At 48.9% G+C, this 14,616-nt stretch overlaps 1 protein-coding gene across 10 annotated transcripts; it reads left to right on the top strand.

The window, feature by feature from the left end:
- Positions 1 to 8,551: 8,551 nt before the first annotated feature.
- Positions 8,552 to 12,477, top strand: TLNRD1 (talin rod domain containing 1). Of its 10 annotated transcripts, none has more exons than XM_084817261.1 (2): positions 8,552 to 9,366; positions 9,835 to 12,477. In XM_084817261.1, the coding sequence occupies exon 2, from the start codon at positions 10,255 to 10,257 to the stop codon at positions 11,317 to 11,319; it is 1,065 nt and encodes a 354-aa protein (XP_084673387.1). In that variant the 5' UTR covers positions 8,552 to 9,366; positions 9,835 to 10,254; the 3' UTR covers positions 11,320 to 12,477. The 10 variants fall into 10 exon arrangements, with proteins under 10 accessions (XP_084673387.1, XP_084673386.1, XP_084673382.1 ...); XM_084817260.1 differs by having other exon boundaries at positions 9,758 to 12,477; XM_084817256.1 differs by having other exon boundaries at positions 9,526 to 12,477.
- The last annotated feature ends 2,139 nt before the right edge of the window (positions 12,478 to 14,616 follow it).

Below are 14,616 nucleotides of genomic sequence, written 5' to 3'. Positions count from 1 at the left end.
CATCGGGATAGAGGAGGTATTTTGCTATCAATGCCACAGTGTTCTTTCTGACTTGGACCCACAAACACAGCACTTTTACCTTACCTTTCCCATAGGAGTGAATGGCAACCATTCACTCCTATGGGAGAACGGCTCTCCCTTAGCGGTTGAGCGTACACCTTGCATTCAGAAGGTCTCGGGTTCAATCATGGTAGAGTGTCCACATGCACTAAATCAAGAGGAAATGCATCATCCAAAAAACAAAAAAAAGACACAACGCTGCATAAAATGTCCATATGCTGATTTATATGCATGGATGCCAATTTAGAAATAACCACTATAATTTAAACAGAAATATAATACAATCCACTGTGGTGGGGAAGACTGTGATCGAAGGATAGTATCCAATGTTAGTCCTACATAGAGTAGACCCACTGAAATGAATGGGAGTTAAGTTAGTTGTGACTAACACGTCTCATTTATTTCAATGGGTCTACTCTACATAGGACTAACATTGGATACCACCCCAAGTGATCTGTGTGTCTGCTGTCCATGCGTGCACAGTTGATTGGCAACTTCAAGGCTCTGCTTTCCTGACGTCTTGGGGTTCTTTGTCTTTAGCCAAAGTCTGGTTTAAACAATCCTTCAAACAGAGGACTGTCCTCTGATAGCCCTTCAGATAGAGGATGCTTTCAAACAGAGGACTATACACTGTAAAGTAGAGCAGATGATCACCCTAATCCCTAGCAACTCCAAATATTTGTTGATTTTCACATTTTCTTCAGAATAGTTTCCAGGACAGTTTACAAAAACACAGGTCGGGGTAAGTACCTGTCTGAAACTAGTGCTGTGCCAAAAATTTCTCCCAAATAGTTTTTGACCATTTTCATTCAATTTGATAGACAAGATATTGCTTTCAAGAAAAAAAAAAAATCAATGTTGGTGAAAATTTTGGAGAAATTTTTATGGGTTGGGTTTCTTGTTCTTACCTTACTTCGGAGGTCATAGAATCTTAGAACAGTAGGGTTGGAAGGGGCCTATAAGACCATCAAGTCTGTCTGAGGAATGTGTGCAAGTGTCCTGTCTTTCATTGTGCAATCATATCCCCAGCTGCCTCTTTGGCTTCCCATGTATCTCCAGCATCCTGTAACCTCTTTGGCTTCCCACGTATCCCCAGCAGCCTGTAACCTCTTTGGCTTAAAGCCCAAGGGAAGACACCATGAGGTAATTCCTCCTATAGGGCTTTTTCAGAGCAGGAAGCGTGGGCAGCCTGGGAGGCTGCAGAACAGTAAAGAGATGTGTAGCAGAAAGAAAACACATGAACAGTGCCCTCAGCCACCTTACAGTGATTAGGTAAGCTCAAAAACTCCACAAAAATGAATTATAAAACACCCCGAGAATGAGGCAGAATAATAGAAGCCTCTTTCCTGAGGGGAAGGCATTTTTCAGGAAATTGGGGGACAGATTTAGGCACAGCACTAGCTCCACCTCTTCCCTGGAGCTGGATGCAACACTGTCCCCCTCACAACTGTATTGTGGTGGATGCAAAATGGGGGCCAGCCTGCCAACACAGTTGATGCTGCCACTTCAAGTGGCAGCATCCCCCCTCCAAAAAAAACCCTTACAAAAAAAGAAGGAAGCTGTGCTACAACCCCTGCCAATGGTGAGCCCTACCTGTGAGAAAGTGTTGAGAATTTATCGTCCCCCTGGAGAAATTCAGTGACCCCCCCCCCTTCTCTGCTTACAAGCAGTGGAGAATTTTGAGAGGCCATTTGCATGCAGTTCTATTTGAAACCTGAGAGAGCTGCTGCCAGTTCAGACAGACAACACAGCTAGATGGACAAATACTCTGACTTGGTATAAGGCAGCTTCCTCCTGTGTTTCTAAAGAGGCACATGGTGGGGAACGAACACTTTTGCCATCCTCAGCTGCTCTGGTTGTGAGTAGTAGAGATGGCGGAGCAATCCGCCACGGACTCCAATGAGGCCGGATTCTGTGGCAGAATGGAGTACTCCCCCCCTCCCGAAATTCTCCCCGGATGGACCCTACCTGCTGCCGGCCGGCCCGGGTCCGTCTGCTGCCATCCATCGACTGCCCCGGACTGCAGACGCAAATGGACTGCCCCGGACTGCAGACGCTTTTTGTGTCCCTGCTCTTTGCCATGATAGGCTACGTAAATATTTACGTAGCCTATCACCGACAACAGCAGGGACGCAAATGGCGTTGGCTACGCCGGATGCCATTTGCGTCCGCAGCCCAGCAGTGGACGGAAGTCCGGCTGCGGACAGGCTCAGCCGGCGGCTCCATGGACTCGCCGTGGAGTGGAGCCGGCCAGGGAGGATTCCGGGGGAGGGACGGATCGCCTCCCCTTACCCTGCAGACACCCGAACCAGAACGGGGTATTTTGTACACCCCTAGTGAGTACCGCCTGCTAGTGGGTCTCCCCTTACTTGACTTGGGACATGAGCAACCCCATCTTACAAAGCAGATTACACAGAGTACTTGGATACAAAGCATGGTAGAACAGGTCAAAAATTACAAGTGACCACATCCTCAAATCCCATTTTCAGAAAGCAGTTAACTTGAAATCCTACTGCTCAAGACCATTTTCATAAGGCAATTTTATCATATGACAACTGAGGTGGAGTGGGACAGAGTCGCATCATAGCGATTGTCCCAACTGAACACTGTTCTTTGAATGCACCTGTTGGGCTTATCTACATACGGCCCCAAACTGTAGGTTATACATGGGGCCAGGCAGAGGAGCACAAGCGGGTACCTTGAAGTAAAACCTACAAAGCAGCCTGATGGGCCGATTGTTCCCTTAATGCAGGGGTGCAGAACCTCAGGGCCAGAAGCCAAGTTTGGAAGCCGGGTCCATGAAAGACTAGTCACCATCTACTACACAATCCTGCCCAAATCCTTGGGTCGTTATTTGAGGCCTTCTGTGTCCCCTTGCCATCTGAAGTTAGGCAGTTGCTAACCAGAGACTACTGTTTGTGGCTGGCGCCCCATCTGTAGAATGCCCTTCCTGGAGTGATTCGGCCGGAACCAACTCTGATGTCTTTTCAGTGCCAGGGGGAGACCTTATTTGGCAGGATGTTCCACCATGTAACATAAGTCACCTTGATTATGGTTTTCTCTTATGTTGAATCGTATGGCTTTTTCTTATTTGCTGCTTCTGTTCTATTGTTATAGTTCTTCATATATTTCATGTGTATTTTATTGTACACAGCTCTGAGAATTTTTATTGGTAAAACACCTTCAAAATAAAATTTTAAAATCTGAACCCCAGGGCAACCCTAATAAAGTCTACTTTCAGTCTTCAACTGGGTACCTTTTATGCTTTGATTGGGCTGCCCGTAGACATGCATGATCTTGCCGACAGAATGGAGGTAGCATTTTGACAGCTTGCATTTCAAAATATTGTCTTAGCTACTTCCAAAATATAATGGAAATCATTGTAGAGGGTGTGTGTGTGTGTGTGTTTAAAGAAAATAAATATGCATATTGGGTTGGATTCAGACTTAGGCATGACTAACTTAAGTCCCATTTATTTCAGGGGGTCTACTCTAAGTATAACTAAGTCTGGATGCAACCTCTTTGCCAGTGCTCTGTGCAAGGACGATGATCCTTTATTTATTAAATTCATGTGTTGCTTCCCATCACAAAAAGCAGTCCCAAAGCGACTTACAAACAATATACAGAAATCCATGATTAATATAATGGGGTTGTTGTTGTTTATTCGTTCAGTTGCTTCCGACTCTTCGTGACTTCATGGACCAGCCCACGCCAGAGCTTCCTGTTGGCTGTCGCCACCCCCAGCTCCCCCAAGGTCGAGTCTGTCACCTCCAGAATATCATCCATCCACCTTGCCCTTGGTCGGCCCCTCTTCCTTTTGCCTTCCACTTTCCCTAGCATCAGCATCTTCTCCAGGGTATCCTGTCTTCTCATTATGTGGCCAAAGTACTTCAGTTTTGCCTTTCATATCCTTCCCTCAAGTGAGCAGTCTGGCTTTATTTCCTGGCGTATGGGCTGGTTTGATCTTTTTGCAGTCCGAGGCACTCTCAGAATTTTCCTCCAGCACCACAGTTCAAAAGCATCTATCTTCCTTCGCTCAGCCTTCCTTATGGTCCAGCTCTCGCAGCCATAGGTTACTATGGGGAGTACCATTGCTTTAACTATGTGGACCTTTGTTGTCAGTGTGATGTCTCTGCTCTTAACTATTTTATCAAGATTTGTCATTGCTCTCCTCCCAAGGAGTAAACATCTTCTGATTTCCTGGCTGCAGTCAGCAATATAATGGGGAGGGGACCCCAAAATCAATATTGACCATAGTAATCACAAAATACAAACAAAAATAAATACCATAAAAACATAATCTAAAAACAATGCAGTATGAAAAGTGTTCATCCACCTTCCCGCATTGAGCAGGGGGTTGGACTCGATGGTCTTGTAGGCCCCTTCCAACTCTATGATTCTATGAAATACACAAAATCTCTCCCACCTACCCCAGCCTAGAATGAGCAGCACAAAAGCAGCCCACAACAATTATTGTAAACTACCCAGAGAGCTTTGGTTATTGGGAGGAATAGAAATGAAATAAAAAATAAAACAATTGGGCCATAACTAACATCCAAATGCCTGGGGAAATAAGTACACTGTTGCCTGGTGTGTTGGCGCCAGGCAAGCTTCTTTGGGAACAGCAGTCCATAAACTCAGGGCTATTGCAGAAAAGGCTTGTTCCTGACCTGACACAACCCAAACTTCTCCCGGAGGCACACATAGAAAGACCTCTGAAGCCAACCTCAGGGACTGGGTAGGAGTCCTTGAAGTATTTGGGTCCCAAACCATGTAGGGCTTTATAGGCTAAAACCAGCCCTTTGAATTTGGACCAGAAGAAATTGGCAACCAGCACAGGCAAGCCAAGGCTGGGCTTATATGTTTACATCACCTAGTCCTAGTCAACAACCCGGCTGCGGAATTCTGCCCTAGCCGCAGTTTCCGAACCGTGATTACTAGTTCATTCCCTCTTCATTTTACACACCAAATTCAGGACCCAAACCAGAATTTCTGGATGCTTTTAACCACTATGTCATCCTGGTTTGAAAAAGAGAAGTGCATGGCTGGGCACTCTTGAGTAACAGATTGATAAAAATGAGTTGACAGCACAAACAGGAATTTGAGACCCTCCCTTGAGGCCTGTTTTGTTCACATCAAAGGAGACCACAGTACTCAAGCACAAAATAAGCTGACTCCCACCCTTCCTGAGTTGCACTGTCTAACCAAAGTTTTATGTCCCGCACCCAGCAGTGCTTTGGATGCCTTCTGGGGTGTATTGAAATGCTTTAAGTGAAGTTTGACGGATGCATTGTTTGGATTCTCCAGTCTCATAGATTTGCTCGCTGTAACTTTCAAGTCGCCCTGCTGCTCTTGATCACCTCCTCCATTCAAATGAAACCATGCCTTAAGATTTGCAATCAGAGCTTATTTAATTTGCAGAATTTATACCCTGGCTTTCCTTTGTCAGGAAGTTCAAAACTGCATCTGATGAAGTGGACAGCGTCCATGAAAGCTTGTGCCAGAATAAATCTGGCATAAATTAATCTTTAAGGCAGCCTTCCCCAATGTGGTGCCTTCCAGATGTTTTGAACTACAACTCCTATTATTCCTGACCATTGACTATACTGGCTGGGGCTGATAGGAGTTGAAGTCTAAAAGATCTGGATGGCACCAGGTTGGGGAAGGTGGCTTTAAGGTGTCACAAGACTGCTTTTGCTGCAACAGACTCACATGGCTGCCTCTCAGGAAGCTCAAAGTGGCTCTTGGGAATATATGTATATATACAAGTATATATCATATACATGTGAGGGAATAGCTCAGCCTTGTCCAACTTGGTTCCCTCCAGATATTTTGGAGTGCAACTCCCATCATTCCTTGTAATTATACGCTGCTCCATTTTACTGTTCCTTATATTGTTTTGTATTGCTATTGTAGTTGGAGATGTTTTTAATAGTGCATTTGAAACGTGAATTTTATTGTTAGATAAAATTGTTTTTAACAGTGTATTTACATGTGATTTTTAATATTTATATGTGGACCACTTACAGGTTTTATTAAGCAGTATATAAATATTACTAATAAATTATCAACTACAATGATCAAGGGGCTGGAGCATCTCCCCTACAGGAGGTTACAACAGCTGGGATTGTTTAGCTTGGAAAAAAAGGAGGGTAAGGGGAGACATGATAGAGGTGTACAAAATTATGCATGGTGTGGAGAATGTGGGTAGGGAGACATTTTTCTCCCTCTCTCAAAATACTAGAACCCGAAGGGGTCACCCCATGAAGCTGATTGGTGGAAGATTCAGGACAGAAAAAAGGACTTCTTCACGCAGCGCGGAGTTAAACTATGGAACTCGCTACCACAAGACATAGTGATGGCCTCCAACTTGGAAGGCTTTAAAACGGGGTTAGATGAATTCCTGGAGGACAAGGCTATCAATGGCTACTAGTCCTGATGGCTATGTGCTACCTCCAGTACCAGAGGCAGTGAGCTTATGTACACCAGTTGCTGGGGAACATGGGCAGGATGGTGCTGTTGCACTTATGTCCTGTTTGTGGGTTTCCTGTAGGTGGCTGGTTGGCCACTGTGTGACCAGAATGCTGGACTAGATGGATCTTTGGTCTGATCCAGCAGGGCTCTTCTGATGTTCTTAAATAAATAATTATTTGGCTGAAGCTCAACGATAAAGAGTATATTCCTTGGATGTTGCAGTTTCAGTACCTGGCATCTCCCATTAAAACAATCTCAGCTAGTAGGAGCTGGAAAGTCCCTCGGCTTAATTTCCAGGAAAGCTGATGCCACCCATACTAGACAATATTGGACTTGATGGATCAACCATCTGATTCGATGGAAGGCACCTTCATCCAGCATGCTTACAGCAAACCCATTCTCCAAGTGCTGATCTTTATCAGATCAGATATATACAGTGCTGATCTTTATGTAGCCCAAAGGGTGCAATCCACATAGAAGAGGGAGGTGTCGGCGGGCTTGGGTGAACCCTACATTTTGGAGACTACAACACAATGTTTCAGAAAAAGGAGAACTCTGTGTGTGTGTGTGTGTGTGTGTGTGAAGACACAGTCCAATAAGGACTCGGCGTGCTTAGCTGCCATGCAATGCTAACTGACTGGGGTGGGACAGTGATGGAATAGAGCAGGGGTGTTGAATCTCTTTCAGCGGGAAGACAGAATTCCATTTCAGAGAAGCTCTCAGGGGCCACATTCCAGTGATGGGTGTAGGCAAAGGCACTAGGGGCTGTGCCAACATACCAAAAATATCAGCATATAGTAACTAAGCCTTAAGAGAGGCATTTCAGCCTTTTAGAATGGGGGAGGGGGGAACCAGTGCAAAAGTTGGAAAGCCGTCAAATGATCAGGAAAAAGGGGTGTGGCCTGAAAAAGGGTGCATGGCAATCTGGGGAACCCCGAGGGCCAGATTTGGCCCACGAGCCTGAGGTTCCCAGCTCCTGGAATAGAGTACCCTGGAAAAGGGCATTGCTGGCTGGCTCCACACTGCAAGGTTTGGATGCAGGTCTCACGCTAAAACAATTAAGCACATTTTGCATCTCCCAAGGGGCTTGATGGGGCCACGACTTCTTAAATTGTGGGGGTTTCATTCCCAGTTTTTAATATGCATTGTTCTGATCATTTTATGTAGGCCATTTCTTCATGAAACCAGGAAAGCTTCCAACAATTAAAAGCAGGACAGTGATTAAAGAGAGAGCGAGAGCATGTTCTTGCCTAATCGGCCAACAAGAAAACCACAATCAAATCAGGTTGCAATGCCCACAGGCTGACCTCATTAGGTAGGTATTGTTGTTGTCCCCCCGCCCCACCATTAAGGTGGGAGGGGGAGAAACAAAACAAAATACTGTTTGTATTAAAATGCTCTCCCCTAAGTTCCTAGCATCACCCATTTTGCACATCAACAGATCTCGGTGATTTTGGCAGCCTTCCACGGAGTGGCTAAAGCTGCAATCCTAACCATACTTACTTGGGATAAATAATAATAATAATAGCAATAATCATAATATTTTTAAAAAAATATCTATGGGGGTGTTACTTCGGAGTCTACACACGGTTAATGGCCAAAACAGACATGGCTTTCAATGTGTGTCCAGCAGCAACGTCTCCCCCCCCCCCTCCATTTTTATTCCAAAGTAGCCACAGGGGCCCCGATCTGGATCTTAAAAGCCCCCCCCCCCCCGTCCTTCTCTAGATCGGGGTCCTGCTAGAGTAAAAATGAAAACAAAACCAAGAAAAAAAAAGGGCAAAGCTGGCAGGCACACACTGAAAGTCATGCCTCTCCGTCCCTCCGTCCCCCGATCGGGCAGGACATGGGCAAAAACACTGCCGCGTGCAAACGGCAGCCAGCCTGGATTGCGCCGAGGAGAACCAAAGGCGGGGCGGCATCCGTGCGCGGGAGGCGGATTCAAACCGGCGGCCGTAAGCAAAGGCGCCGCTAGTGACCGGTTCCTCCTCCTCTCCTCCGCCTCCACTTTCCTTCCCGCCCCCTTTCTTCCCGGGGAGGAGCCTCGGACCAGCGGCGGGCGTGGAGCAGAGGAGCCACGGGGAAGGCAGCGTTCAAAACGGAGGGCGGCGACAGGCCGCCCCGCGGATCGCGATAGGCTCGAAGCGAGGTTACGGCGAAGGCCACGGGAGGGAGGCGGGGGCCGCAGCCAAGAAGGGAAAAGGCAGGCGCGCTCGCTCGGGCGCCCGCCTTTCCCAGCCATGCAGCAGCCCGGCCAGGCAGGCAGCTAGGTGGTAGAGCCCCCGCAGAGGCGGCCGCTTCTCCCGGGACTTTCCCATCCTGCAAAGTTGGGCGGTGGAGAGGGGGGCCGGGCGGGGAGGCAGCGCGCTCGACCCTTTCTTCCTTTCCGTCTCCACCCCGCCGAAGTTGGTGATTCAGCCTTTTTTTTTTTCCCCTTCGGAGGGGGGTGGTGGAAGAGGGAAATATGGCAGGGGAGGCGGAGAGAGGCCGGCTGGGAGTCGTTTGCCGCAACGGAGGCGACGCGCTGCAGCCGCCTCGCCCGCCCGCCGCCTCGCCCGCCGGGAGAGCCTGAAGTTGCGCTCGCCCGCGCCGATCGGATGCGCCCGCGCCCTGGGGGAGCCGCCGCCGGAGAGGCACCTTCCCGGAGACGGGGAAGCCAGCCGGGCGGCGCGATCGGGGCGAGAGGGGAGCAAGGGAGCAGCGCGCAACGCGGCCGCCCGGAGGAGCCTGCCCGCCGGCCTTCTCCCGCGGCCGGATCGCGGAGGGAGCGCCCCGCCGCCGCCCTCCACGCCTCGCCTTTCTCGGCCCGCGGTGTCCTCCTTTGCTCCGGAGGTGAGGTGCGTAAAAACAGCCCCCCCTCCCCGGTCCCTCCCCACCTCTTCCCCCCGTGGCGATCCCAGCAAATCGAAGGCGCCCTCCTCCTCCTGCGCGCGGCCAGCCTCCCCAGCCGGAGCTTGGCCGGACCACACCCTCTGCTGTTCTTCCTGATAGCAGCGGGGAGAGGAAGAGAGCGAGCGAGAGATGCCTCCTGCCTGCCTCCTCGGGAGCTTTTAAAGGAGCCGATGGCGCTGGCTCGCCTCCTTCCGGGCCGCGCGGACAGCTCGGCTTGCAAAGGAGCGAAACGGTAACAGGATCGTGGCCTCTCTCTTTTCACCGTGTGTATTTTTTTGTCCCGCTCTTTCTCCTAAATTAAAAGCCTGCCTCTGTTTAATTTATTCGGCAGGACACTTCATCGTTGTTATTATTATTATTGCAACGGCGAAAACGTAATTTGGTTTCTTCCCTACCGTTTCTCCAAAGAACCATCCGTGGACTGTCTGCTCACGGAAGCGCCGACCGGCGTGTGGATCGTGCCGGTAAGGAATCGAGGATGAGATGTTCCCGAGAGCCTGCGGCAGCCTCCATCATCATCGACAGGCCAGGAGAGCTCCCTTGTGTCGGACCGTAGCCGGCTTCGCATCGTTCTGCCGCGAAAGAGGAGCGGCCCACGCCGGTGCCCCCGTGCTCGGTTTGGATTTGGCTGCCCTTTCGCCGGCTCCCTCCTCTGTCCCGCCGGTGCACCCAGACTTTATTTTTTACTCGGGGAGATTAATGGAATGATGGTGCGGAAAAGGCAGGGCGATCCGGCCGGGCTCAGCGGGGACTCCTCGGCCAGTAGCCGGAGTGGGAGTGGCGGCGGCAGCGGGGTCCCGAGAGGCATGCACGTGCCCCCCCGGCGCTATGGCTAGCGGCGGCTCTGGCAAGTCCACTAGCGAGTCGTCCAGCCCCGGCAGCAGCAGTGGCACGTTGCCGAGGAAGAAGCTCGTCTCCGTCTGCGACCACTGCAAGATCAAGATGCAGCTGGTGGCGGATTTGCTCCTGCTGTCCAGTGAGAGCCGGCCGCTCAATGCGGAGAGCCTGTCCGTCTTCGGGGAGTCCTTCGAGAAGTGCAGGGACACCATCATTGCCCGGACCAAAGGTTTATCTATCTTGACCCACGATGTCCAAAGCCAGCTCAACATGGGACGCTTCGCTGAAGTGGGGGACATCTTGGTGGAGATGGGGGACCTGGTGGTCTCCTTGACGGAGTGTTCCGCCCACGCCGCTTACCTGGCCGCGGTGGAGATCCCGGGGGCTCAGCCGGCTTCACCTGGCTTGGTGGATCGCTACAAGGTGACCCGCTGTAAGCACGAGGTGGAGCACGCGTGTGGGGTCTTGAAGGCCACCCCTTTGGCCGACATGAGTCCTCAGCTCCTACTAGAGGTCTCCCAAAACATGTCCAAGAATCTGAAATTCCTAACGGACGCCTGCGTCCTGGCCAGTGAGAAATCCAAGGATAAGTTTGCCAAGGAGCAGTTCAAGCTCAGTGTCAAGTGCATGAGCACCAGTGCCTCGGCCCTCTTGGCCTGCGTCAAGGAGGTCAAGACTTCGCCCAGCGAGCTGACGCGCAACCGCTGCGTCTTGTTCAGCGGGCCTTTGGTGCAGTCTGTCTGCGCGCTGGTGGGCTTTGCCACTGAGCCTCAGTTTTTGGGCAAAGCGGCCACTGTCAATCCAGAGGGCAAAGCCGTGCAGACTGCCATTTTGGGAGGCGCCATGAGCGTGGTCTCGGCGTGCGTGCTCCTCACCCAATGCCTCAGGGATATAGCCCAACACACCGAAAGTAGCTCCAAGATGACTGAATACAGGGAAAGGTTGAGGAACTCTGCTTGTGCTGTCTCTGATGGTTGCAACCTGTTATCTCAGGCACTAAGAGAAAGATCATCGCCCCGGACTTTACCGCCAGCGAACTCAAATTCTGTGAATTAGATCTCCCTTTCCCCCCCACTAGTTTAGATAGCATGGTCACTGCTAACAGAAACGTACTAGGTCTCCTCTCCTGCCCCGTGTTTTGTGTATACCAAAGAATTTGTGTAGATGAGCCCAATCCTTTGATTATTTTAATTTTATTTTGCGGGAGGGGCGTGGTGAGGCAGCAGAACTACGCCTTTTAACCTACGTCAAAATAATCCACATGGAATGGCTGGTATTTGGGGGAGTGGGCAGAGGGATTTTAAAGAAAACAATTAAAGGAGCCTTGCAATTAAGCACTAGCCTGGGCACCATAGGCAACTAGGAATTGGATGCGGTGAGCCCCTTGGATTCCACACAGTTGAGCAAGCAAGCTGGCCAAGAACAGTTGAAGTGCTCTGGTCCATCTCTGTGTCCACCATAGAAACCAGGTGGCTTGCTAGAGGAGGGAAGTGGCAGCCCCCCCCCCCGCCACTTCCTCTGTTCCTAACAGAAATTTAACTTTCTGTCCCTTCTTCGCTGGCGCACATCAGGATAGTAAACTCTTTTGCAGGCTAGTAACTTTTGGGGGCTTATTTACAAGGCTGCATCAAAGTTGATACACTTCCATTTCGTCACTCTTTCGTTAAGGCCTACAAATAAATGATTACAACAACAGTTTAAAGGTTTTATAGATGGGGAGGGAACTGGGAGAGGTTTAAAAAAGAGAGAGGGAGAGAGATCCTTAATCGCGCTGGGTGCGGTTTTAAAACGGGGGGTGGGGGGCTTGGTCTTCCAGGATTTCCCTTCTAAATTTTACTGTTCAGTTGTGTAGGAAGAGAAAAAAAAGTTACCTCAGTTTTCATACAGTCTGAAAGAAACAAAACTATAATGATGGATGTAGCTACCTTTTTGTTTGTTTGTTTGTTTTGTATGATTACTTTTTGAATCAAGTGTTAGGCTAGAAGTGCATTTTGCTGTCTCAAGTGGAAAAGGGAGTAGAGGTTGGATTGGCGTTCCAAACTGGGGGGAAAGCTACTGTGAGTGTGTTAAAACAGGGGGTGGGGGAAATTACGCTATAACAAAAAAGTGATTTGGGGTTTTTTAATTATTTTTTCAGTGTCCGTTTTTTTGGTTTTTTTTTAAATCTTGCATGTACTGGAGTATTTATTTCATCTATTAAAACGCTGTTTCTCAGATGTCCTGTCAGTCTCTAAATACTGAAATAACAACACCCCCTCCTTTGTACTGTATGCCTTGTTCCCCAGGGAATGGGTGGTACAGATGGAGCTTTAGTTTAGGGCTGAGCATTCTGTAGACTTGAATTATCTGATCTTTTAATCTTTTCACAACCCTCTAAAAACGAAACCAGTGACTACCAGTTGCACATCCAGTTTATAAATTTTTATAGATTTTTTTTTTTTAAATTAAAATGTTACAGCTTTAAACATTTTTACAACCATGTTTTCTTCTGGCTTCCTACTCCACTCCATCGTCTCCAGTTTAGTTGTGTCTTTTTTTTTTTTTTTTTAAAGAAAGTCGAATTGGAGAAATGGGAAGTTTTAGGAGGGTAATTCAAAATAGGTGGGGTTTGATCTGAATGGTTCAGAGAGATCTTGCAGCAGAAACCTATACATATTTACTCAGAAGTATGTCCCACTGTCTTCAATGGGGTTTCCGCCCTTGTACAGCAGGGGAAAACCTCAACCTCCTGGGATCCCAGTCTGGCCCTCCAGGGGTCCCCAGGTGGCCACACCCTTTTCCTCCGGTCACACCCATTCCCCCCATCACCAGTCTTCAACCACTATTTTCACTTTCAGGGGGGCTCACTCCCTCATCAGTGTGTTTAGGATTGCCACCTTAAAATATAAGCTTTTATTTTTATTTTAATATATAAAATATACGCTTCTAGGGCAGCAATCCGATACCCACTTACCTAGGAATAAGCCCCATTGAACTCGATCAGGCTTACTTTTGAGTAGACATGTATAGGATTGTGCTGTAAGCCTGTACTCCTAGGTGTACACATCCAAGAGTAAGATCCAATTGACTTGGCACGGTGCAACAGATAGAGTGTTGGATATAGACTGAGAAGATCTGTGTTCAATTCCCCACTCAGCCAGCAAGCTCATTAGGTAACTGTGGCTGAGTTGCTATCTTTCAGCTTGGCCTACCTCGCAGGGTTGCTGTAAAGCTAAAGTGGGAACAGATCCACATAGGCTGCCTTGGAGGATAGGTGGAATAGAAATATAATAAATTATAATCCAACTTACTCTGGAGTAAACCTGTATAGGAGTGGGCTGCACAACCTTCTCCAGAGCTTTACGATCAAAGTTTGGAGAACATTTTGGTTTGTTTAAAAGATGTGCCTTGCTTTACACTGGCCTCCCGCGCTGATGCCCTGGGGTTGGACGACAGCTTCCATAATTCCCAGTCAGCAGTGGCCATGCTGGCTGGGAATTATGGGAGTGGGAGTCCAGCACACCTGGTTGGGGGGGGCACCAGGTTGAGGAAGGCAGCTTTACACAATCTACAGTCTTTATGGTGTTGGCTTTGGGGTTTATATTTTGAAATGCCATGCAGTCTTTGCCCCATCTTTTGCTTAAGAGATTGGCTTGTGTTTAGCTAGCATTACTGCTTGGTCAGGGTTTTGCTCACAGCATTGTTTGTGTTTGTTTGCCCCTTCCAACAATCCTTTTCGAAAAAGTACACTTTGGCCCACCCCTTGTTGGAATAGTCTAGGACATGGGTGGGGAATGTGTGGCCCTCCAAAGGTTGTTAGACGACAACTCCCATCACCCTAGTCAGCATAGGCAGTGGTGAAGGTTGATGGGAGTTGCCATCCAAGAACATCTGGAGGGCCACATGTTCCCCTTCCCTGGTCTTGGGCAGTGATTTTTAAAACTGTGTTTTGGGAAGCGGTCTTGGTTCTATTGCAACTTATCAAGGGTTCCTCAAGGAGAAGGTTGGTGATGGTGGACAAGGACCTGTAAAAGATACCTCTCTTCTCTCCGAGGAGTGTTGGAGGCCTTCCAGGGCATGTTCTCAGAGTTCCTATGGACCCAGACAGTTCCCTACCTGACCCGCGCTCATACTCCAGGACATTCCTCTGAATCTGCTGTGATCTGCAAGGGTTCCTTGGCAGATGTATTGATGTGAAAGTGCTTCTCAAAGGTAGAAAGTGAATGGAAAGGAAAGGTTCCTCCTGTGCATGCACCGGGTCATTGCTGACCCCTAGAGGGACGCTGCTTGCGCTGGCATTTTCATGGCAGACTATAGCGGGGTGGTTTGCCATTGCCTTTCCCAGTCATGACTACCTTTCCCCCAGCAAGCTGG

The sequence above is a fragment of the Heloderma suspectum genome, chromosome 11 (genome assembly GCF_057233095.1).
Source record: "Heloderma suspectum isolate Gila_16-S chromosome 11, 16-S_ref, whole genome shotgun sequence".
NCBI lineage: Eukaryota > Metazoa > Chordata > Lepidosauria > Squamata > Helodermatidae > Heloderma > Heloderma suspectum.
Note: the sequence above shows the minus strand (reverse complement) of the source record. Positions and strands in the feature narration are given on the sequence as shown.